At 37.8% G+C, this 24,348-nt stretch overlaps 1 protein-coding gene across 4 annotated transcripts in view; it reads left to right on the forward strand.

Moving 5' to 3' along the window:
* The window catches only part of pls3 (plastin 3 (T isoform)), a 33,784-nt gene extending 11,864 nt beyond the window's left edge, over positions 1 to 21,920 (forward strand). For all 4 annotated transcript variants that reach the window (XM_079892306.1, XM_079892308.1, XM_079892305.1 and 1 more), the window contains exons 2-16: positions 75 to 185; positions 5,880 to 6,043; positions 7,537 to 7,666; positions 8,145 to 8,277; positions 8,377 to 8,458; positions 8,623 to 8,788; positions 10,554 to 10,696; positions 13,273 to 13,368; positions 15,660 to 15,855; positions 16,913 to 16,991; positions 17,166 to 17,283; positions 17,430 to 17,563; positions 18,824 to 18,947; positions 19,068 to 19,192; positions 20,847 to 21,920. In XM_079892306.1, the coding sequence (XP_079748432.1) occupies positions 125 to 185; positions 5,880 to 6,043; positions 7,537 to 7,666; positions 8,145 to 8,277; positions 8,377 to 8,458; positions 8,623 to 8,788; positions 10,554 to 10,696; positions 13,273 to 13,368; positions 15,660 to 15,855; positions 16,913 to 16,991; positions 17,166 to 17,283; positions 17,430 to 17,563; positions 18,824 to 18,947; positions 19,068 to 19,192; positions 20,847 to 20,979 (1,884 nt within the window). In that variant the 5' untranslated portion in view covers positions 75 to 124 and the 3' untranslated portion in view covers positions 20,980 to 21,920. The remainder of the gene's footprint in view (positions 1 to 74; positions 186 to 5,879; positions 6,044 to 7,536; positions 7,667 to 8,144; positions 8,278 to 8,376; positions 8,459 to 8,622; positions 8,789 to 10,553; positions 10,697 to 13,272; positions 13,369 to 15,659; positions 15,856 to 16,912; positions 16,992 to 17,165; positions 17,284 to 17,429; positions 17,564 to 18,823; positions 18,948 to 19,067; positions 19,193 to 20,846) is intronic.
* The last annotated feature ends 2,428 nt before the right edge of the window (positions 21,921 to 24,348 follow it).

Genomic DNA, 24,348 nt, shown 5'->3' on the forward strand with positions numbered 1-24,348 from the left:
GGAGGACAGGCGCCATTGTGCATTTACCACAATTTGGAAGTCCACACAATAAAGTTTTTGTCTTCTCTCCATAGAAGGACACATTTTATTCGACTGAGAGAGCTTCAGGTTGTTCTTCGGGGAGATGGCAGGAAAGATATCTAAAGATGAGCTGGAGGAGTTGCGGGAGGCCTTCGGGAAAGTCGGTGAGTGTTCTTCCTGTCCAACCAGTTTTGTCTACTCTAATCACAACTTGGCATGCCGGCCGACCGTAAAGGTGTCCTTTTTCCTTTACGTATCTTGTGATTTCTACTGATTTGTCTTTGTTTTCTTTGCATGGATGGAAACAGCTAGCCTACATCGCTGTGCAAAGCCTAATTTAGGATCTACTTTCAAATGTCTCATTTGGCTTCTAGTTTTAAATGCCATTGATGAGGAAACTCTAGATGTTTGTTTTTATGTGTGTGATGGCCTAATTGTTTTGTAATGTTGTTATCTCTCCCCCTGACTTCATGTGCAACGTGTTTCTTTAAAGTCTGGATTGTTATTGCTCAGAAAAACATCTGGGTTTTTCATTTGAGTTCATGAAATTTTTTGGCATAACCTTGTTGCCTGGCTTTTAAACTGTCCTCATGGACTTTTGTCTCCAAAACCAACCAAGTGTTTACTGTCACATGTGTGTGTATGTGTGTGTGTTCCAAGTCCTAAATCTTTAAATCTTTGGTGTAAATATTTGAATAAGACTTGGATCTGTTAACAATTAATTATTTTATTTGCTAGCATTAGGCTAACTGTGCACTGAATATTTGCCATATTTTGCACACTGAGAGTGTCAGCTTCGAAATAAGTCTCTTTTAAGCCCGCGACACACCGAGCCGACGGTCGAGCAGTTTTTATGGTGTGTATCTGCAGCCTGCAGCGTCAATTTCCCTTTTTGAATGACGAATATATCTTCAGAAATAGACAATTGTCTCATTTACACGACAACACAGTCGACAACATCGTCGGCTTTCATCAGCGCTGGTTCTTTGCCATCGTTTTTGTTAGTTCACCCACACATTCTGTCATCATTTAGTCACCATCTTAAGACTTTTGTTCATCTTCAAAACACAAATTAAGATATTTTAAATGATCTCTGAGATATTTTTGTCCTTCCAATGAAAGTTCATTCACCCAAAACTTTGAATCTTCAAAACGTTCATAAAGAGATCGTAAACCCATTAGAATCAAGCGGCTTAATTCATCATGATCACTTTATTTGATTAATAACAGGTATAATTTAGGCTTTTATTCACATATAAACATTGATCAACACACATACATAGAGCACAAAAAATATGGTCAACGGAAGCTCAAATGTACGCACAAGGACAATGATTGTTCTCACGTGTCAAGCAAGTACAGTTCAGATTTTTAGAAATGATTAGATTATTAGATATTATTAGAATTCTACTATGGAAAAATATTGCCACTATTTTACTGTATTGAGATACTAAGATACTTATGACGCTTAAATAACATGTTAAATCAGCAAAAATAGTATAACAATTGTGCTTCTTTGGCTTGCAAAATATCATGCAAAAATAGCTTTTTTTTTCAGGCTGGTCCAACTATTGCATTTTCAATAGTAAAAAAATAAAATAAAGCTCAGCCAATGTCTCTAAAAAATGTGATTGGTCCTTTTAACTAAAGTATTTAACTATATGTATACTTTTATTAATATGGTATGCCTGTAGATTTACAAAAAGCAAGTCATTAAAGGGGTCATGAACTGGATTTTTTTAATTATTATTATTATTTTTCCTGTGGTGCACTTATTATGTTAGTATGATTTTTACATAAAAATGTCATAATTTAGAAATAAAAGGCCATTTTCTGCCCTGATTTTAGCCTCTGACTTTAACGCTCTGTTTGAAGGGGCGTGTCTGCTGTGAGAATGTAAATGCTGTGATTGGCTAACAGCTTTGCATATGAAATGAGCATTACATGTGGAACTCTTTCAAACTTTTACTACGTTTTTTCTATTAGGCTACAGCTGTCGAGATTAGCTCATTTTGTTGATTACAGCATTATATTAAGATCTACTCCCATGGCATGAAAGGTTGCAGCGATGAGCATTGTAGCCAATGACAGACATGTTTGTTGATCGCACGAATGCAGTGATATTGTCATTGCATCTCAATTTCTGCACTCTCACGAATGTCTTCTTCATAACTAACAGCGTAAGCACGATGTAAATAAGAGATCTGTTGTGCAGTCTCTCGAATAGACCAGCTCCACCAATCATCGACCCAGCCATCTCAGACTTACCCATCAACTGTAATAAGCCAACCAGAGAGGAAATCAAGAAAGCCATCACTCGGTTGAAGGATGCGTAGGGGGCTGTTGTAGTCAGCATCATTGATTATAACGGGAGGTTTGGCGAGAGTCCAGATCTCAGACACTGATAAACACACACTGTTTGATTGACAGCTAAAGGGCGAGTTCTTTGATTGCATTCTGTATATTATTATTTAATCACAATATAAATAACAGATTATTTTCATGCTACTTTGAGAAACAATGCGAAGTTGAACATTTAGTCGCTTGATTTACTGATGCATAAACAGCAATAAACAATTTAAAGACAAAGAACGTCTGACTGTACATGAATCATTACATATCAGAAATAATTGGCATTAGAATTAACACAGTTACATTTACATTTTTACATTTAGTCATTTTGCAGACGCTTCTGTCCAAAGTAGGGCTTGCATAGACTAGTCGAGTAGTCGATAGATCGACTACTTCAACCACTAGTCGACGCTGTCGGAAACAATCGACTACTCGAGCGTCCATTAAACATAAATTAATTAAAAATGGCGAACGTCACCAACAGACACCACGCGTCAGATGTGTGGAAGAATTTCATCAAGGATGACAAAAATATTGTAATTTGGCCAACTCTGCAAGAGGCCGTTCACATATTGCTTCTAAAACGTGTGGAAAGCGCGCGCGGCCGTGCCGCTGTCTCCTACAAGCGCTTGCGCTCCCGTGGCGTCTGTCGTTGCTATGCAACCAAACTGCGCTCTGATGACGACGAAGAAGTATCATTCAGCAAAGGATTAATTTATTTCTAGCCCTTGCATTAGCTTTACTACTAGATATATTTCTGGAGATGAGAAGGAAAAACCCGCCTGGACAAACTAGCGCACCACGTCCGTTGCTTTCATTATGAGCGCGCTCGCCGCGCTCCTACATTTGAAATAACGACCTTGAGCGCGGAAAAGACGCGATATGTGAACGGCCCCTAGAAGCAGACGTCTGAAATGAAAGGCAAACGGCTATTTATTTGGCTTTAGACTGTTACATGAAAATTTAAAAATGAAATGTCATAATTATAATGTTTTGAGAGTTTACTTATGTAATTGTTGCATTAGGCTATGAATTAATAAATGTTTATTGATAAGATCTAGCTATTTCATGTCTTTTCATAAACAGTAGCATAAACGACGAGTAGTCGAGTAACTCGAGTATTGTTTTTATAAGAAATCGACTAGCAGAAATCAGTAGTCGTGCAACCCCTAGTCCAAAGCGACTTACAATTTATGACTAAATTAAGCGAGTCATCGTGAAGAGGCAAGAAACAACGCAAGAAGTGCTCAAAATACGAAGTTCAGGCGTTGTTCAGAGTAGCATAAGCCCGATAAGGGATTAATAAAATAATTTTAAAAAAATTTAAAAAATGTATGAGGTTAAGTGCTCACAGAAGAGATGAGTTTTCAGTTGTCTTTTGAATGTTGGCTCTCTGTGATGGAACCACGAGACGTCGCTCGTTGACCGATCGTAGGCTTCTGGTAGGGATGTAGACTCGTAGGAGGGAGCTGAGCCTGTGATAGATCTGTAAGCAAGCGTCAATGCCTTGAACTTGATGCGAGCAGCGAGAGGTAGCCAGTGCAGAGAGATGAACAGAGGAGTGACGTGGGCCCTTTTTGGGCTCGTTGAAGACAAGACGAGCTGCAGCGTTCTGAATCATTTGTAGAGGTTTAGTTGCACATGATGGAAGTCCGGCCAGAAGAGCATTGCAGTAGTCAAGCCTAGAAATGACCAGGGCTTGATTAAGTTACTTGCATGTTGTGGCATTACTGTTGGGTCCATTTCTTACAGTAAATGTCTGTTTTTAAAGCCTGTGCCGAAATGCGACTGATGTACCAAAGAATCCACAGTGAACAAACAAAGAATGCTCTACTGAGACATTCACATAGTTGAGTATAAATAACCACATTCATAGCATTAGGATCCGTTGTAAGGTAATGTTTAGTCTAGTGATTCTCTATCTTTCATCTCTCTAACGCACCAGTGGGCGGAGCCAAAGATGTGATGATGTAGAAGTGAGCGTTGATCTTCTTCTGCTGATGCGGTCTTTCATCGTACTATTACGCCATAATGAGACAAAATCCGAAATGAATCATTATTTGAGCTTGGATTCAATAAAAGCTGGCTTTGGAGTAACGAGGAAGTTTTTGAGTTCTGAAACGTGTTCCAATGACCTCTTATATGTCGGAAGATCAAGGAAAATTTGGTTTTTCAATTCATGACCCCTTTAAAGAGTATACTGCGATTGGTGATCTTAGACTTCGGTCTATAAGTCTGGGTTTTGAAGTTTGTGGAATTTGGATTTTTTCTAATGGTCCTTGACAAGAATGTGATTCAGACTGCATTTCCCCGTTTATCAGATTTCTCCCGCAGACTGGGCAGAACAGCCTGGTATTGTAATGCACATACTAGAAAAACCCCAGTGGCTGACAATTCTTAATGGTTATTTTCTAATGTTGTTTATTCTGTTTTAGTTCTTAGACACACATAACACAACAGCTCTGTTTCAAACCCAGTGCGCTGCCTATCTACTGTAGCGTTTCTAGTGGCTTCTTTCACCTCTGTGAAAAATCACTCTTGAAGTCTTGGAGTTTTGATGCTAGAAGATGGCTTTATTTCTTTGTAATAAAGTCTAAGATCCTATAGCTCTCCCCCAAGGTGGGGTCAATTCATCTTATACATTTTCAAACTCTGCACCAATATTGTTTATCGATTCTTCCATTTTTGGTTGTGAATCCAGCCTGTTTTTAAAAAGTGGAACGAAAGGACCCAACTTATTTACATTAGAGGCCCCTGCTCATCCTACAAATATTCTTTAATGGGACCATTTATATCATATATCTAATGGCAGAGCGGTAGACTCCAACATACGCAAACACATTTGAGTCTCTTACAGGCCTCTACACACTCACATACTCAGATACATGGTTATAATTCACATATTTAGATACATGATCATAATACTAGAATACAAACGGCTATATTCAATTTTAAATATTTATATTATGATTTTAAAAAAATATTCTAGACCTCGTTCTGGCCAGTATTTAATGTCATGCTGTGTGTTTCTTTAGTGGATAAGACAATACCAGAATGCTTTGCTTGAAGCTCAGTGAAAATGTTTAGTGTGGCCTATGTTTTAGTCTTAAGCATAAATTCTATAAAAATAAATATTTTCCTTACATTTTAGGAGTTTAATTTAAGTGTACAGATGTATTTGTTTTTGTGCCGGAATGTTACATTGACATTTTAGGCTGCTTAAAACCTACTCGAGAGATGTTTTCACATTTCCAAAACATTTTATTTTACATGCATATGCAGGAAAATACAGTTTTTCTCAAAGTTGCAGTTTGCTGTTGATAATTTTGGCTAATCAAACTATTTCAATTGCATGTCCTCACTTTTTTTTTCAATGTTGTTGTGGTTTCTTAATATTTTTACGCTGTTGAATTGCAACGTTAACTAATTGCAACTTTAATGTTTTGTGCTTGTTGGGAAGAGGCAAGATGTTGCACCAAACCAATCATTTTCATTTCTCTCCATAGATTTGAATGGCAATGGCTTTATTTGTGACCATGAGCTCCACGAGCTGTTCAAAGAGGCCAATCTGCCCCTACCAGGGTACAAAGTCCGAGAGATCATCCAGAAACTGATGGAAGATGGTGACAAAGACAAGGACAACAAGATCAGCTTTGAAGAATTCCTGTCTGTAAGTGTCTACGAACTGTTCTGTTCCGTAATATCCAAAAATAATTCGAAACATCTACATACACATCCTAACTACGCTTAAAACTTGCTACACATATACATCACTTTTCATTGTAGTGCTTTGAAAAAAATAAAAAGTAGTTGCGTGATTCAATGCTTTGTTCAGTCCATAAACTTCATTTGCAAATCAAATGTTATTGTCGTGAGAAAACATTTACATGATCACATATGCTGTTCTAAAATTGTACTGTGCAAGCATGACTTTAATGGATGAACGCATGGTGCATCGTTTAGAGTGAGTTACATGATTACAGTTAAAAGGTTTCTGCGTGATTAATAAATTAGACGGTTTAAGAGCGCTATGTGATGCTGTTTAGTTGGAGCAGAATTTGAAACCCAACAAATTTTTAAAACATGCCATTTAAAGCTTAAAATCCCTGATTTGCATATTCAGCAGTAGCTTTCACCATATATGGACACCAGATAATACACTGCACTTTGAGATTAGCGTTTCAGTGCTGAATCCAGATGGCCTGTTCACCATTTCATCATTTTTAGTAATTAGTGGTACTAAAAGAATGATGAAATAATTACTGTGTGTGGATCTCATCCCATGTGCTACTGACATGATACCTTAAACTGTGAGGCTGGTTGAGGAGAGTTGTGAAATAGCCCAACAATTCCCATAAACTAATGGTGAAAAGTTTGGAATAACTAAGATATGTAATGTTTCTTATTCTCACCAAGGCTGCATTGATCAGTAATAGAGTAGAACCAGACATATTGTGAAATATTATTACAATTTAAAGTAACTGTTTTCTATTTGAATATATTTTAAAGTGTAATTTATTCTTTCGTGATGCAAAGCTGAATTTTCAGCATCATTACTCCAGTCTTCAGTGTCACATGATCCTTCAGAAATCATTCTAATATGATGATTTGATGATCAATTATTATTGGTGCTCATTTATTAATAATGAGTCTTATTATTATAATATTTAGTTATGTGATAATTTGTTTCCAGGATTCTTTGATTAATAGAAAGTTCATAAGAACAGCATTTATTTGAAATGGCAGGTTTTTTTTGTAACAATGTAAAAGTCCCTCTGTTATTTTTGATCAATTTAATGTGACCTTGCTGAATAATTCTGCAGTCCAGAATATCACAGAGACTATTTTGTTGCCGCTGCGATGGGGCATGATCCCGTTGAGCGGCCCTGTGTTTGTTTGCACTGCTGTGAGGAGGTTATGAGCAGCTGCTGGCAGCCTTGGCACTGACAATCATGCTTTAATTACCCACACATGCCACACGCCATTAAATATGTGCATCTGTTTAGTTTCACGGACCTCTTGTGCGTTAGTGTATTTTTAAATTAGTAGTACATAGATTCTTTTTTATGTGTAGATGAAAAGTCTCAGTAATATGGTGAACGGATGTTGCAGCAGTATCTATTTTATAATTAATTTGATGGTCCCATGTGTCTGTCTGCACAGATCTTTCAGGAGCTGAAGAGCAGTGACATTGCAAAGAGCTTCCGGAAGGCCATCAACAGGAAAGAGGGAATCTTGGCTATTGGCGGCACATCCGAGCTGTCCAGTGCGGGCACACAGCACTCCTTCTCAGGTAAAAACGCCTCGGATATCACCGGATCAGACAAACCACTGTTTCCTTTTGCTATAATTGCAAATTATAATGGCATCAGATGATAATAATATGGTTTTTGTATGGATTGCCATATTCATACCTTGAGATCTACAAGCTACTCTAATGCAGTGGTAATACCAGGTTCGAAATCCCATAACATTAAAATATAGTACCATGTACTTTTTGGTATTTTTAGGTTGGTAGCACTTTATTTTTTACAGTCCTGTTCCTCATACATACTATTTACTTATTATAATAATTGCAATAACTGGGTAATAAGTAGGTACTAACCCTGAACCTACCCCTAAACCTAGCCTTAACCCATGTAGTTACCTTATATTACCCAGTACTTTCTTAGGTAAGTACACTGTAAGTGCACGTACTGTAAAACAAAGTGCAACCTTTATGTTTTTAGTGGTTAGTGGTATGTGATCTTGTTTTCTGTGTCTTTGTCCAGAGGAGGAGAGGTTTGCTTTCGTGAACTGGATCAACACAGCGCTGGAACAGGACCCTGACTGTAAACATGTGCTGCCCATGAACCCCAATACAGATTCTCTCTTCAAGGCTGTTGGTGACGGTATTGTGCTGTGGTAAGTCAGACACACTCCTCAACATCTTGCCTGTGAGTCTTAATTATTTGATATTATTTAAGAAACCTCCTCATTGCATATGTCATTAATTCCTTTTAGTAAAATGATCAACCTGTCAGTACCTGATACTATTGATGAGAGGACCATTAACAAGAAGAAACTAACACCATTCACAATACAGGTTTGGTTTTGATTTATTTTTGCAGCCGTCTCTGTTTGAAGATTATTCTTTAAAATATGACTCTAAATCACTTTCAGTGACTTTTTTTTCCAAATTTCTTACAACTTATATGTGTTAGAGAGAGAGATTTGGGTCTAATAGAGATCATTGTTTCTGTATTGCAGGAGAATCTTAACCTGGCTCTTAACTCGGCCTCTGCCATTGGCTGTCACGTGGTCAACATCGGAGCTCTGGACCTTCGGGAAGGCAAACCGCATCTGGTTTTGGGCCTTTTGTGGCAGATCATTAAGATCGGTCTGTTTGCTGACATTGAGCTGAGCAGAAACGAGGGTACGTGTCTCTGTTGCACAAATAAGATCACACGTCTAGTCCAAACAGTGCTGGCATTGCCACAGCTGATGACAACATCCAGGAATCCTGGCAAACAGATATAGCGTCTCTTTTCTAGTTAAATGTTAACCCGACTGACTGATTTGACTGTTATGGCGGACTTGAGCTCTTAAATCTGACCGTTTGTTTTCTCTCTTAAATTGAACTTAAGGGAGTTTAGGTCTGTCTCAAAGGCTCTGTACAGATCTATAGAGAGAGTTGTCTAGCCTACTCAGATGAACCTTCTTAATGAATGAGAATCATGCTGAAAGGATAAATAAACAAGTTAATTTATTACATAAAATTGCTTTTCATCTGACACAATGCCAGGAATGATTAGTCACAAAGCAGACTTGAGATGATAAATGATAACAAATGCAATAATTGCCTTGGCTTGACATGTATAGATCCAGTGAAGATTCTCTATGCAAACATCAATGGTTTGAACTACGGGCAACAACTAGCAGCCAGTAAAAGTGAGAAAGAAAAGTGTAGCATGCCCTGTCTTTTGGGTTACTCCCATTGAGTTCCCATTTGAGAACTCCCATTGAGTTACAGACAACAGACCTACTGGATCGTTTCCAGAGGTTTGTGTGCGCAAACAGAAAGGCCAGCTAGAAGAGCATAGCAGTAATCCAGTCTAAAGACGGTGTTATCATCGAAGAACATTGCTAAACAGTGATTTTGTGGTGAATTGTTGGGGGGGTTCCCTCATCCAGATCCACATCCACATCAGAGTTTGCCAGGCACGCTGTGATCTGTGCAAGTGCTTATTAGAGCCATGTGTCCTTAGTGTATCAGGAAAATCAATGTGAATGTATGGTGGGTACCAGCAACATTGTTTAAATCAAGAAAGGAAACGGACCCAGCACCGAACCCTGAGGTACTCCGGTGGTTAGTTAATATGACTTAGACATCTCTCCCCTCCGAGACGCCCTGAAGGATCTACCTGTAAGGTAATACTCACACCAGTGGAATGTAGTTCCTGTAATGCACATTAAGAAGAGGGTAGATAAAAGGATTTGGTCATTTAATGTGTCAAAATCTGCAGTAAGTCCAGCATAATGAGGACACATGATCTGGGGGCTGCTTTTAAAGTCTGACTGTTGCATAGAAATTTGTCCTGTAAAAGTAAGGAAGAGACCTGGTTGAAAACAAGTGTTTCCATCATGAACAAGTTAATATAGACTGGTCTGTAATTTTCTGATAGTGTAGGTTTTTTAAAGTTGAAGGCTTAACTACTTGAATGTGGTGGGAGAAGTATGGGCACCTACAGGATACACTACAGCAGGGATGAGCAAATCCGGTCCTGGAGGGCCACTATCCTGCAGAGTTTAGCTCCATTCCTGAAAAATCGAATCTACATCTTCAGGATTGCTTGAAAACTACAGGCAGATATGTTGAATTAAACGCTGCAGGACAGTGAACCTCCAGGACAGGATTGCCCATCCCTGAACTAGAGAAATCTAGTATTTGACACAGAAAATTAGTTGTGGTGTACTATGAGGTCGTGGAAAGAGCCTGGTCAGTTTGAAATGAAGTGAATTGGCTTTCTGAAAGCATAACTGGACCTATCTGCCTGAAATTGTCAGTGGTTAGAGGATGCCTACTGTATGTCTCAGTGTGGCAAAGGTAATAGCCACTAAAATCAGCAGGTTCACATTATTCTCTGATGCAAAATCTAGGTTAAAACGGTGTGATTTCATGTCACTGTGTTTTTTTCCAGCTCTTGCAGCATTGTTGAGGGATGGAGAGACACTTGAGGATCTGATGAAACTGTCTCCAGAGGAACTGTTGCTCCGCTGGGCCAACTTCCACCTGGAGAATGCTGGCTGGAGCAAGATCAACAACTTCAGCCATGATATTAAGGTCAGCCTTAAAGTGTCCATTTACTGTACTCTGCTTGTGTGTCTGTGTGCTGATGAATTATCAGATCTCTGTTCATGCTGTTTTCATGAGGATACTGAGCATGAGAATTGTGGTTGTAGTCCTATTTTTTATATTAATTCAGTTGTAAAATATGTAAGCTGCTCTGAGATCCTATGGTAAAGGTTTAAATGCATAGTTTTAATGCATGACCACTATAATATCAGGGCCTTTATTCTCTATCAAGATTATATAAAACTGATATCAAATTTCCTCCTTATTGAAACAGCCAGTCAGTGTAACAGAGGATAAACAGTCACAGATACAGTTGTTGTCATTAGTGGGGTTTATTTTGCTAGGACCAGAGAACTGTTGTGCAACAGAGTGGTTATGAATGATGCCTGAATTGTGGCTTATATAGAATATAGGCATGGCATTACTCTTCTATGCAAATTCCGAGCTATATATAGATATTATAGGGACTTGGGAATGGGCTCTTTTGACTTCATAACATCTACATATTAACACCCTAGCATTAAGGCTCTTTAAGAAACCATAACACTAAGAAACACTCAGAAATGTGAACATGTAATTATAGCTTTTTATTAAATGCAGTTGACTTTAAATGATAAATATTGTACTTTACACTAACATTAAATTACATGTACCTACAAGAATTATTTGAATAACAAAGTTTTGCGTAGATGTTTTGCATATTTTAAATCTCTTGAAGAACTTATGGGTAGATGCCCAAAGTACAGCTTTACTTTAGCTTTAGTTTTAATAATGAAATAAAAAATCATTTTGCCAAATTTATCCAAATTAGAATTTACATAACAGCTATAGCTCCATTTTCTGTTCCATAAAGGCATTTCGCCAGAGCAAGAGTGCAGTTACTTTGACTGTCAAATGCTCTGGATGGCAAACCCACGAAAAAAATGTGTAAAACATGTAAGGGATCATTTAGTGTCTAATAAAAGATGTGTGACCCAAGCTCTGTTAGGTGATTGACTCGTGACATGTCATGTATTTTAATGAAAAAGCAATTTGGTGATGAAGATAAAGATGAAAAACACAGTGAATGATTTAACTAATGTCTCTCTCTATCTTCCTCTGTGCTGCAGTTAACAGATTTTTCAAAGTGTGTAAAGGTACTTTCCTAAATGTACTGTGAGATCAGTTATGTCTATTCCGTTGTTTTGTTTACAAGTTCATTCATTCTCATCTACCACGGTCATGTTCTCAGGAATTCACGTATGATTGTCTGATTCTCATATTTGCACACATTGTGTCTCATGTAAATATAATTCACAGTGTAATTATCTTTTGATGCCTTCAAGTCCTTTTGGTCAGATTTTGTGATTTTTGGACAGAATAAAATGGATACGTTGGAGCGTTATAGTATTGTAGTTGCACTAGTCTGGTGCCTCATAGTATTTTTGACAGGCTTTATAATTATTCTTCAACAACTGTACACACAAATGTATAGAAACGAATTCTCTGTATGATTAATACCTGCTGCGGCCATGATTCTTTTACCCTATAAAGCTGACTTTATGATATTTGATACAGCCTCTAAATTATCAACATGATCAAACCGTTGTGGAAAAACCTGTTGTACATGATGTACTTCACAAACGTCCACTTTCAGCTTGTGCTTCACGTGTCTTTTTGCAGTGAAATCTGCGCTAAACATAAGAATAACTTTTAAATTGTTAGCAATATTTCAAGATGGACACTTACTTGACCGAAGCACCTTAGGTTTACTTTATTATCCAGACATATATATATTTTTAAACTCTTGAGTATCAAATATGATCATCAGGCTTTTGAGAAAGGTATTGCATTGCATTATATGTATTAAAATTACAGAGCTTTGATCATAAAGCTAAGCATTTAAATATCCTACAAGACATGTTATTGGAGATATTAGAGTGACGAGTCTCTGCTATACTGTTATTAAGAGCTCATTGATTTACATTACAATTTGAACATCTTCTTATTACTTTTTTGTTCATATAAATATCACCAAATTGTATATTTTTGCTCAGTTTTAGCACACGAGTGTGAGCTTCATATTCTCTCTATATATGACTTTATGAACTATAAAAGCTTGATGTATCAAATATGATACTCGACAAAAAACACATATGCAACTTTGTTTGTAGATTTTTTTTTTTTTTTTTTTTTAGATCTTGCTTAAAGTTTTAATAAACTGTCTATTTAAAAATATGTATTTTTTCAGAATATTTTTTCATGTCAGGCTCAGCTCAGAACCCCTCCAGTACTCTCTCTGTACAGATTGTTTTTCATGACTGGTACTGATTATTTTTAAGTGTCTGATAATCAATGATTTTATGTCGGCTTTTAACGCAAAAATAACTTCGGTTTGTTTTCTGTTGAGCGCAGGGGGATAATGGTGTTGAGTCCGAGAGTCTGTCTCTAGTAATGACACCATTAGGACATTCATATGCTCTCAGCTCATAAATATAAATCTTGCTGATGTGACTTGAAGGCAGCATTATTAATCTACACGTTTCACTGAAAGGTTTTTTCTGTTCTCACTCTTGAATCTGCAGGACTCGAGGGCTTATTTCCACCTGCTCAACCAGATCGCACCTAAAGGACAGAAGGAGGGCGAAAAACACATTGACATCGACATGTCAGGCTTCAGCGTGAGTTCACATGATACACTTTTAAAGTTTTATAAACCAGTATATAAATGGAAGACTGAAGTAGTTATTGAACCGCTCTTCTGATGCATCCGGCAGTGTGCTGTTCTCAGTAGAAGAGTGTGTCTTATATAGATATATCAAAGCTTCATTCACTGGAGCAGCTCATTGTAAGTCAGGAGGACAGAAGCAGTTCCTCTCAGTTCTGACCGGGATCTTCCTGCTTTATGAAGCGCAGTTATCAAGCATCAGCAGATCAAACACTAGTTTCTCTGGGGGTCTAAACTCGGCACAGGAGGGTGAAAGTTTATCCAAACCTGGGATTGATTCGTATAATCATTGCCAAAATGAAGAACTGCAAATTCTGAGCAGGATGTGTTTTCACAGTGTTTTTTACGATAGTGGCTTCCGGTAGGAGAATCATCAAAAAGCCAGTGTTTATTGCACATTGTGTTCCAGTCTGTCGTGGCAGTCACAACACGAGCAGCCACCGCAGACGCCAGATCCTCCCCCAGCATGCCATGGGGCAAGTCATTCACTGCTTTGGTTCAGGACAGCAACAATGTTGGCCGTTTCCCAGCAGTGTGTAAACAGCCTGTGTGTTCAACCCCACGCGCTGTTATTGACTGTGTGCTGAATGAGTCGGCTGTGGCCGAGACACGCTCAGGGTCGTTTCACCGTCAACATCAGCCAGTGTTTCAGCTTCTGCTGCCTTTGAAAGGAGACATTATTCATTATCTGAGACTCAGTGTCTGACACTCTTTTCCAAGCCCCAGTGAACTGCATCAAGGTCTGTTCTTGCGACATATGCAGTTCTTCTAAGAAAGACTGGGCAAGATAGCTAAAAAAAAGAAAAATATATTTTTCATTATTTTGACCGTATTCAGTGTTATGTAATGTATATACACTTCCGTTCAACATTTTGGAGCCAGTGAGATTTGTTTTTGAAAGTATTTTATACTCACCATGGCTGCATTTATTTGATCAAAAATACAGTAAAAATAGTAATATTGTGAAATATTATTACAATTTAAAATAAGTTTTCCATGTGAAAATGTAGTAAACTCAAATTTATTCCTGTGATCAAAGCTGAATTTTCATCATCATTACTCCAGTCTTCAGTGTCACGTGATCCTTTAGAAACCATTCTAATATGATGATTTGCTTAGTTATTATTTGTGATATTTTAGCAATTATTATTGGCGATCAAATAATAATTGTTATTATTATAATAATTATTATCAATAATGAATAATGTGCTGCTTCAAATATTTTCAGGATTCTTTGATGATTAGAAAGTTCAAAACCACAGCAATTATTTCAAATACTAATCTTTTGTAACACTATACATGTATTTAGTGTCACTTTGAATCAATGTAATGCATCCATGCAGATTCAAATGATTAATTTCTTCAAAAAAAAAACATACTGGCCCCAAACTTTTGAACGCTAGTTCAAGGACAGATCCTGTCAAAATGATAAAAGAAAAAACAATTAAAGTAAGGATAAAAATGCAATTAAACACACACACATTTTTTTAGCATATATAAGGCATCATAGCTGCTTATTGCTTGCTTGTCTTTTATTCATTGCTTGAGTTGTGAGGGAGCCCTAAAATCTCTGCCTAGGTAGGCGACTGACTAGGGTTTGGGACAAAGCCTTAATGTACATTGCATCAGATTTCTGCACTTTTACACATTCAACTCTTTCTGAAGGTAGTGTAGTACTGTACCATCAAATGAATCTGGCTCTCGAGTAATGTTCAAGCACTTCACCTGTGCGATTGTTCTTAAAGGGTTAGTTCCCCTAAAAATTAAAATTGTCCCATGATTTACTCTCCCTCAAGCCATCCTAGGTGTATATGACTTTCTTCTCTCAGATGAATATAATCAGAGTTATATTAAAAAACATCCTGGCTCTTCCAAGCTTTATATGGTACCACAGATTTTGAAGCTCAAAAAAGCACATCCATCCATCATAAAAGTAATCCATACGGCTCCAGGGGGTTGATAAAGAAAAAAAAATGTAAGAATAATATCCATATTTATAACTTTATAAACTATAATCAGTGGCTTCCGGTAATGGCCGTTCGCGGGTCGAGTTTCGGCCGAAGAGAGCTAACCCTTTAATTCTGTTGATGTCTGATTTGAGTTGTCTTATTTTCTTATTTTCTACATGACCCATTAAACAGAAGAGGAGATTATTTTGCATCTGAGGCTTAAGCAAATCCGTCCCACCGAAGCAGAGAGGGAAACATGCACTGAATTGTGTTTTAACTGTCGTGTGTCCCGCAGGAGAAGGATGACCTGAAGAGAGCCGAGTGTATGCTGCAGCAGGCAGACAGGCTGGGCTGTAGACAGTTCGTCACGTCTACTGACGTCGTGTCTGGCAACCCCAAACTCAACTTGGCCTTCGTTGCCAATCTCTTCAACAAGTACCCAGCGCTGACCAAACCCGAGAATCAAGACATCAACTGGGGCCTTCTGGAGGGTGGGTCATCTGCTCCTGATTGCTGCTCTTTCCTGTCTCCTATTACCATTTTAGCATTTGCTAAATACACGCGCCACGTAATGACTCATGAAAATGGCTGACACTGCCCCCAAACACTTGCTTCTAAAAATACACCCGATGGCATCACAAATGAGACATTCAGGATTTTTTTTGTGGAAACTGGTGAAGCGCGTCGGCCCGAGACTCAAAGGGAGGGACTGTTTGGCTCATTTCCTGAGGCTGGAACAGTTTACGCCCTTTTGATGAAGACTGTGCCCTCTTGTGGTGGAAAACATCTGCTGTCAGACCTAATCCTCAGTTATAGATTAACCCCTGGTCTCACAGACTAGTTTAAGGTTTAAGGTTTAAGATAGTCTCAGACTAAAATGCATGTTTGAGCTGTTTTAACTGAAAGCAACTTGCACAGATCTTAAAATATATCAGATTCATTGATTTGTCTCAAGATGCACCAGTAATGTTTTTTATAAGGCACATTTATAAAAGCTACTTAAATGCCCTAATTAAACTAAGACTTAATCCTTGCTTAATCTAATCCATAGGATTACAAAAGTCATCATGCGTAACTAATGTGGTTCATATAATTTGAATGTATGGTTATTTATATACAGATTATTAGTGGCATTTGCTTATTATTATTATTATTAACAATTAGAAATATTGGTAACACTTTACAATAAAATTCAATTTGTTAACATCAGTTAACCACGATAATTAACAAGAACTACCAATGAAAAACACTTCTAAAGCATTTATTAATCTCAGTTAAATGTTAATTTAATTTACGAACACTTGATTAAAATCAAAAAGTTATATCTGTTAATATTAGTTAATAGACCTGAGCTGACATGAATTAACAATGATCAGTTGTATTTTTATTAACTAACGTTATGCATTAACTAATGTTATATAATGGATTTTGGTTGAGTAACCTTATTATAAAGTGTTGCTGAAATGTTCTCTGTGGACTAAAAATGCAGTTTGTAATTCTTGTGTTGGTGAGCTGTGATTAACTCCTGCTTTTGCTTGGTTTCTGTAGGAGAGACCAGAGAGGAGAGGACTTTCAGAAACTGGATGAATTCTCTGGGCGTCAACCCTCATGTCAATCACTTATACGGGTAAATCACAAATCAGGATGAAAGGATGATTTTTCTCATGTATTGAATGTGTATTTCACTTGATTCTCAAGACTTTATGGGATCAGTGATCAACTCAATCACATGAGTGACGTCTCATTTATATTGTTAATATAATGTTACACTTGAGTTATGATCTTTTTCATACCTTCTCAGTGACCTTCAGGATGCTCTGGTCATCCTGCAACTCTATGAGAAGATCAAGGTTCCTGTCGACTGGAACAACAAAGTCAACAAGCCTCCATATCCCAAACTAGGAGCCAACATGAAGAAGGTATTAATTCCTAACGCATTACCTTTGCTCCGAAACCCCTTCCTCTGAGGAAGTCAGCCAATCCAATCCTGCTCAATGAGTGGCAGTTTTCTGATTGGATACAGTGCTGTTTCAGTCTTTACATCTGTGTGTGTGTGTGTGTTTAGCTGGAGAACTGTAACTACGCTGTGGAACTGGGGAAGACCAAAGCCAATTTCTCCCTGGTGGGCATCGGGGGACAGGACTTGAATGATGGGAACCCGACTCTCACTCTCGCCCTGGTCTGGCAGCTCATGAGGAGGTAAAACCTCAACAGATGTGTCCTAGAAGCTAAAAAATGCACATTAAACATTCACAGTGTTATTACTAAACAAATAGAAAGTACACTGTAGTAAAGCATGTACATTATAGTAAATCTTGCATAGTGGATATCCATATGTAATGAATAATAAATGTTGTAAACATCAGCAAAGAAGTATTAAATGGATCAAAAATGGTGTTACGAAATATTCTATATTCTTTTGAACTTTCCATTCATCAAAGAATCCTAAAAAAGTATCATGGTTTCCACAGAAATATGAAACAGCACAACTGTTTTCAACATTGATAGTAATAATGAATGTTTTTTTGTGCATCAAATCATCATATTAGACTGATTTCTGAAGGATCATGTGACACTGAAGACTGGAGTAATGATGCTGAAAATTCAGCTTTGATCACAGGAATAAATTACATTTTAAAATATATTCACATAGAAAACAGTTATTTTAAATTGTAATAATAGTTTGCTGTATTTTTGATCAAATAGCCTTGGTGAGCAGAAGTCTTCTTTCAAAAATATAATAAAAAATAAAAAAAACTTTTGATCAGTAGTTTATATGAGACTGAACAATAGCATATTAATAAATGGACAATAACCTTGATCAATAAATGCAAAATATTTATATTAACTATAAGGTCTTGATGCCTAACGCATTAACTAATGTTATTACATGGCTCGGCTGAATTCCAATGTAGAATGCGGTCTGTTATTTCTTGATAACAGACCGCTGCGAAGTATAACAGACCGTTGCCATGAAAAACAGCGCGTTGCTATGGACGCGGAACGGACTATTTTCTTTGGCGGAAGCAATACAATCGTTTTTAAATCAATAAACTCCTTTTTAAATCAATAATTCGTGTCAAATTATTTATTTATTTTGTAGGTAGCCATGTAATAAGCGGGATAATGTATAGAGAGGCGGTCGTTATAGCGAATAACAACCCCTTCAGGCTGTTATTCGCTATAACGACCGCCTCTCTATACATTATCCCTTACTTAACAGATTTAACCTTATTGTAAAACTTGTATGCAAATACTGTTAAATTCATATTTGATTTAAAAACAAACACACCAGCATTAATATTTAAAATGCATTTTACAATAAACACCTAAAAGTCTGTGAGCAAAGATTGTATTTATTTAATTTTATTAGCTTATTAGAGCATGTATATGTGTATAAAGCTTAAGTGGTTTGGAGGAAGTGTCATGTTGATGAGTGTGTGCTGTGTTCTCTTCCAGATACACTCTGAATGTACTAGAGAACCTGGGCGACGGGCAGAAGGTCAACGATGAAATCATCGTCAACTGGGTTAACAAGACTTTGTCGCAGGCAGGAAAATCAACCAAAATATCGAGTTTCAAGGTGCACAACCCTTCATTTATCAGACTAACATATACTGTATGCTTCATGCAGCAGCCAGTATTCATGTTCCTACACGTGTGTGCTGAATATCAGAAGTAAGTGTTGTGTTGTGAACTACAGGATAAAGAGATCAGCTCCAGTCTGGCGGTCCTGGACCTGATTGATGCCATCCAGCCCGGCTGCGTCAACTACGACCTCGTGAAGAGAGGAAGTCTTAGCGAAGAAGACAAACTGGACAATGCAAAGTAAGATTTCAAAAGAGTGTTCATTAGATAACGTGCATCAAGCATTAAAGGTGCTATAAGCGATGTTGGGTGATGTCACTTCTTGTTGACGTTCGAAGTATTGTCAAACAAAACGTAGGCTAGCTCGACCCTCTCTCCTCCTCATCCCGTCCCCTCCCTCCTCTTCATCCCGTCCCCTCCTCCTCCTCCTCGTGCTTCCTGAAACAGTCATGAACCATTTAGAAAAACCAAACTGGGTTTACCCTGTCCAGCTAAAACAGAGTCACCTGAATGTCGGATTGGAAGCCCTTCTGCCGGCGGAGTTCTCGCCAAACGCTTTTCCGATGTAAATTTAGGACTTCGCGTTCCTTCTCCTTTTCCCTCTTCTTTGTTATTTGTTCATCGGAACGCCATCTCTTTGGTCATGTGTCGGCCATATCAAAATTCTCAAGAATATACCATTTTAACGTTAGTCGTTGTCTAGGACATCTCTCCTCTAGCTAACTTCCCTCTTCATGCTTCTCTCTCCTCCACCCCCCACACCCCCCTTCATGTGCATGCGCACTATGGCTCTTTCGGCTTTATCCTGAACATTGTATAAGCATTCGTTTCATGTGTCACTGAACGGAAGAGAGGCTCTCAGGAGCGAGTAAACATCACATTAGAGGTCTGCATTCCCGCGGCTGTCCCGCGGGATCCGCGGGACCCGACCAGATATTTTGCGCCGCGGGATTAAATTTCCGACTAAAAAACGGTAGCGGTCGGTAACTCTGGTGTAATTTGAACGGGAGCGGTCGGTCATTCAATATCACGTTCCCGACGCCGACGTTCTTTCAGAACAGCATATCTTCGCTTTACCTAATCTTAATCTTATCGACCACCCGGTATAGGCTACAGTCTGCCCTGTACTCAGGACCGTTATGCACGCGCTGCACGCACGGACCAGTAACGGTTCTTTCTGTCATGCATTGATTGTATTTGCTTAACAGCAAAATGTTACGAATTTTGATAATACGAATAAAAATAATAGCCTACACTTTTTTTTTTTTCGCTGCGATATTTTTTCCCCTACTGTCTGCAGCAAAATGTTAAATTTTGTATATTGACAAGGCGAATAAAATAATAATAAATTTTTTTTTGTGCAGACTACATTTTTATTTTCTCTGTGAAAATGTACATGTGAAATTCTGGGAGATCTATATTAAAGCGGGATGGTCGGGTCGGGAAGAAAATTATTCTAAGCAGACAGCGGGTGAACAAATAGTGTATAGGCAGCGGGAACGGGTGGGTGCGGGATATAACCCCAGCGGGAGCGGGCGGGAGCGGGACTTAAAAAACAGTCCCGCGCAGACCTCTACATCACATGCTTTTCATTTTACCAGCAAAACCGTCCCGAATCCTTCACTTAAAAATCAGTCTGCAGGCTTTCATAGACAACATTGGAAGTTGGGAAAGGTTTTGTTTTTAAGTTTAGTTACAAGCTGTTCCCACATTAGCAATAACACAGCGATTAACATATGAAAAGGTTCTCAAATACGGGTGTAAATGTATCAAGAAAAGTATATAAATGCTGTGAGAACTATTAATCGTGGATATTATAAATGACACACCCATGAAGAAGTCTTTAGGTCTGTGTAATGTTTCCCAGGATAGTGAGGTTCTGTGTGTCTTGCAGGTTTGCCGTGTCCATGGCCAGGAAGATCGGGGCTCGTGTCTACGCTCTGCCTGATGATCTAGTGGAGGTCAAACCCAAGATGGTCATGACCGTGTTCGCGTGTCTAATGGGCCGAGGGATGAAGAGGGCGTAACGCGGGACCCTGCGGACAATCAAGCGCTGATGTCCTACCCAAAAGCCATTTTGCTGGTTGAAAGGCTTCTGGTTCAGTAAATTTATTACAACCACAATAAAAAATGGCAACAGATGTTAAAGAATCATGCTTAAGTTTGGCAGGACATCAAAGTTGAAATGGGCTTGAAGTTTATGGAAAGGGAGGGTCGGTTCTTTTAGACCAAAACAATTACGATTCCATCTGCGAAAGGGACAAAATTAAAACCAAATTTTATTGTCAATGAAATGCAAGATGACTAAAGCATTGGATCTAAACCATGTCGGACTCTGCTTTGCAATACTCTATTTACATAATCGATAAAGGAAGAATGTACGAGTGCTAGCTGTAGGTTCAGCTTTGGACATTTAGAGTCACGACTGGCCTTACTAGATGCAGTATTGCCTCTATGCAGAACATGATTGTGTTTGAACCATTGAATTGGACCGCTTATTTTCCTTATGTTTTACACACGTTACGGAATTTGCCAGAAACTTTCCAGTGAGACACTTTAACGCATTCCATAGTTGTGTACTATTTGTCTTCTGTATATGTATACTCAAAAAGGCTTTTTTACATTCAAGAGACATCCAAACAGAATGAACTATGCATGATCTATCTATATTTTTTATTTAAAACAATACACTCCTCAGAAAAATGGCTTTTAAAAGCTTTAAGCATTAACCAATCCATGCTGTACGTTAAATGCAAAGGTGACAAATAAACGCTGACGCAGAGGAAGGTCATCACGTGTGGTCAGTGTCAAACCTGTTACCGTGGGTTGATGGTGAGGGACTGTTTCCGGGAATGAAACTGGAAGTGTCTGGTCATACGACAGCATGTTATCTGTGGACCGAAGCAGCTGACACCAAATGTCTGTAACTGAAAAACATCATTAAAATAAAGCAGAAAATGCAACTGTGCATAGCATTACTCTTTCCTTTTCTTTTTTCCAGAAACAGTTTTGTGCTCTAGGTTGATGTGAACACAGAGGGATCAAACAGTGACATTTGTTTGTCATTTTAGAATATCAAAACATTTTACAATTCTTCACAGTAGAATGTAACAGTCCCCCTAATTTTTCCATTCATTTCTCCCATAGGGATTTTTAAAAAGTCTTCATTAAAGCGTTATAGGCCATGAACCAAACCAAACAGCTACGAGGAGAAGCATAACATTACGAACTTTGATTTGAAGGGGCTAAAGATCTATTTTGGCATGTTTCGATTGTGGCAACATCATTTTCTGAACAGCATCAAATGTAGTTTTTACCACAAATTCTGCTTTTAAACCTGATTATTTTACTAATAAGTTGAAATAATGCAGGCTAAAGGCTTCAACAGATTAACAACTTCGTAGCTCACCTAAGGGCTGTAATGGTTTACAAGTTACCGTTAAAATAAATGTCCCTGTGGAGAAAATGAATGGAGTTTTTACTTCCAGAACTGTTACACTTTCATTGTTAAGTTACTCATTACTTGATAGGATGGCCAAAAGTTAAGACTTTTACTTTTGTAAAACATACTTTCCCTTCATAGGAATCCAATAGGGTCAATGGTCTCCTGAGGTGAAAGGGCCTTTTGATTTTATCGCTGTGAATTTTTGTCCTGATTCATAAGTTAATTTTGTAGAATGACAAATTATCTCAAAGTTAATATGATGCATAAATATAATGATACGCCCTAAAATTATCGCAAATATTTTGAGACAAAAGACTTAGGAAGTTTATGTTCAGTTTCCCTGATTATGAAGTCAGTAACAGTTGAATAAGTGAAAGGATGTTATTTGGGGTCAAAAGCCTCATTGTTGAAAGGCATAAACAGTTTCCTATAGACTTGCTCGGGTTAAAAAGGCCTTTGGTCCAGACCAGAATTTTTTCCACTGAGAAAAAAAAGTATTCACTTGATATTTGCCTTTCTCCAATAAATGAGTATAAAAATAAGATTTGTTCAACTCATTTATGTTATTATTATTATTTATTTTTTCATGTCCACTAATGGACACTTAAAGCAATAATTCTTCATATTTTAAACATACATATGAACCAGAGTTAAGTGAACTAGTCTTAAAGATTTTGAAAAGAACACATAGGCCTACCGTAACAATAAGCAATGCTATAAGACTGTAGAAAAAGGTTGTCATATGATAAGATGGTCTCAGAAAAATAGCAGTGTGAGTATATGTCTGTGAGGGTTTACGTGTACTGTTGGATTACATGTTGGATTCCTTATCATCATGAACAACTTCACTCTCTCGTTCTCTTTAAAGCCAAATGAAAAACTAAATGTTGTTAAAACATTAACATTAAAATTTGTGGCTCTGTATTTAAGCTTTGAAATTATTTGGAAAAATTTTTTTTTGTAAAATCCTGTGTTCTATACATCTCTAAAAAAAATAATCAAATTAACTCTTGAGAATTATCAGTTGATACTATTAAGATTTTAATAAGTACAAGGTGAGGCTACCATGAACATAAATTAGCATATAAAATGTAAAAAGGAGCTCCTCCTGTCTTGGTTGATGCCTGAATCGCAATCAGATTAAGGCCTAGTCCACACGTTCAAGTTTTATATACAGAGTTTTTCCTACTTTTTTTTTTTTTTTTTAAATCGAAAACGTAAAAACACGCTATTAAGCACTGTCAAGAGCATGCCAAACCAACAGGTGGCGATATCATTTTTTATATAACTTTTCATGTTACGAGTTTGACAGTAGATTCTTCAGCTAGCAGTTGTGGAAAAGACATAACGAGAAAGACTACATGTCGCCTATGTGACATCACCCCATAAAGTTGACTTCGCCAACCTCAACGATTTTGTCCTCTCCCTGAAAGAAGGCGGTGAAGTGCACCAAAGACACAGCGATGTTTAGCGGGATCCGTGAGCTAGTGTCCGTGTGCGAGTGGTGGTGACGTTTCAAACGCGTCGAAAGCAGCGAAGAGTTGTAGTCCACAAAGTGCTCTCACACAAAGTCTAACCGTATCAAACTTCTACACGCTAAATTGTAGCATTCTTTACACGAAAAGATATATAAAAAAATCACTGACAACATATGTTCACATTCATGGCACAATTCAAACGGGACCAGAAAATAATTATTTTCTCCCATTCACTTGCATTGACGATTTTTCAACCTAGAGGTCCAGTGGGGTTAGCGGAAGGGGCGGGACTTACCAGCTCTATACCCCTCAAAATCCACTTTTCTCAGGATAGAATTTTTTGGCTAGTAATTTGAATGTTGTATTCGAAAGGTGATGCAAATAAATTACACATTGCTGGATGTTAGATTTTTAAGAGTCACTTATTTGCTTTAAAAAGTCTTTTAAAATGTCAATGACGTCCTACACATCGC

This window comes from Squalius cephalus, assembly GCF_949319135.1.
Source record: "Squalius cephalus genome assembly, chromosome: 14".
NCBI lineage: Eukaryota > Metazoa > Chordata > Actinopteri > Cypriniformes > Leuciscidae > Squalius > Squalius cephalus.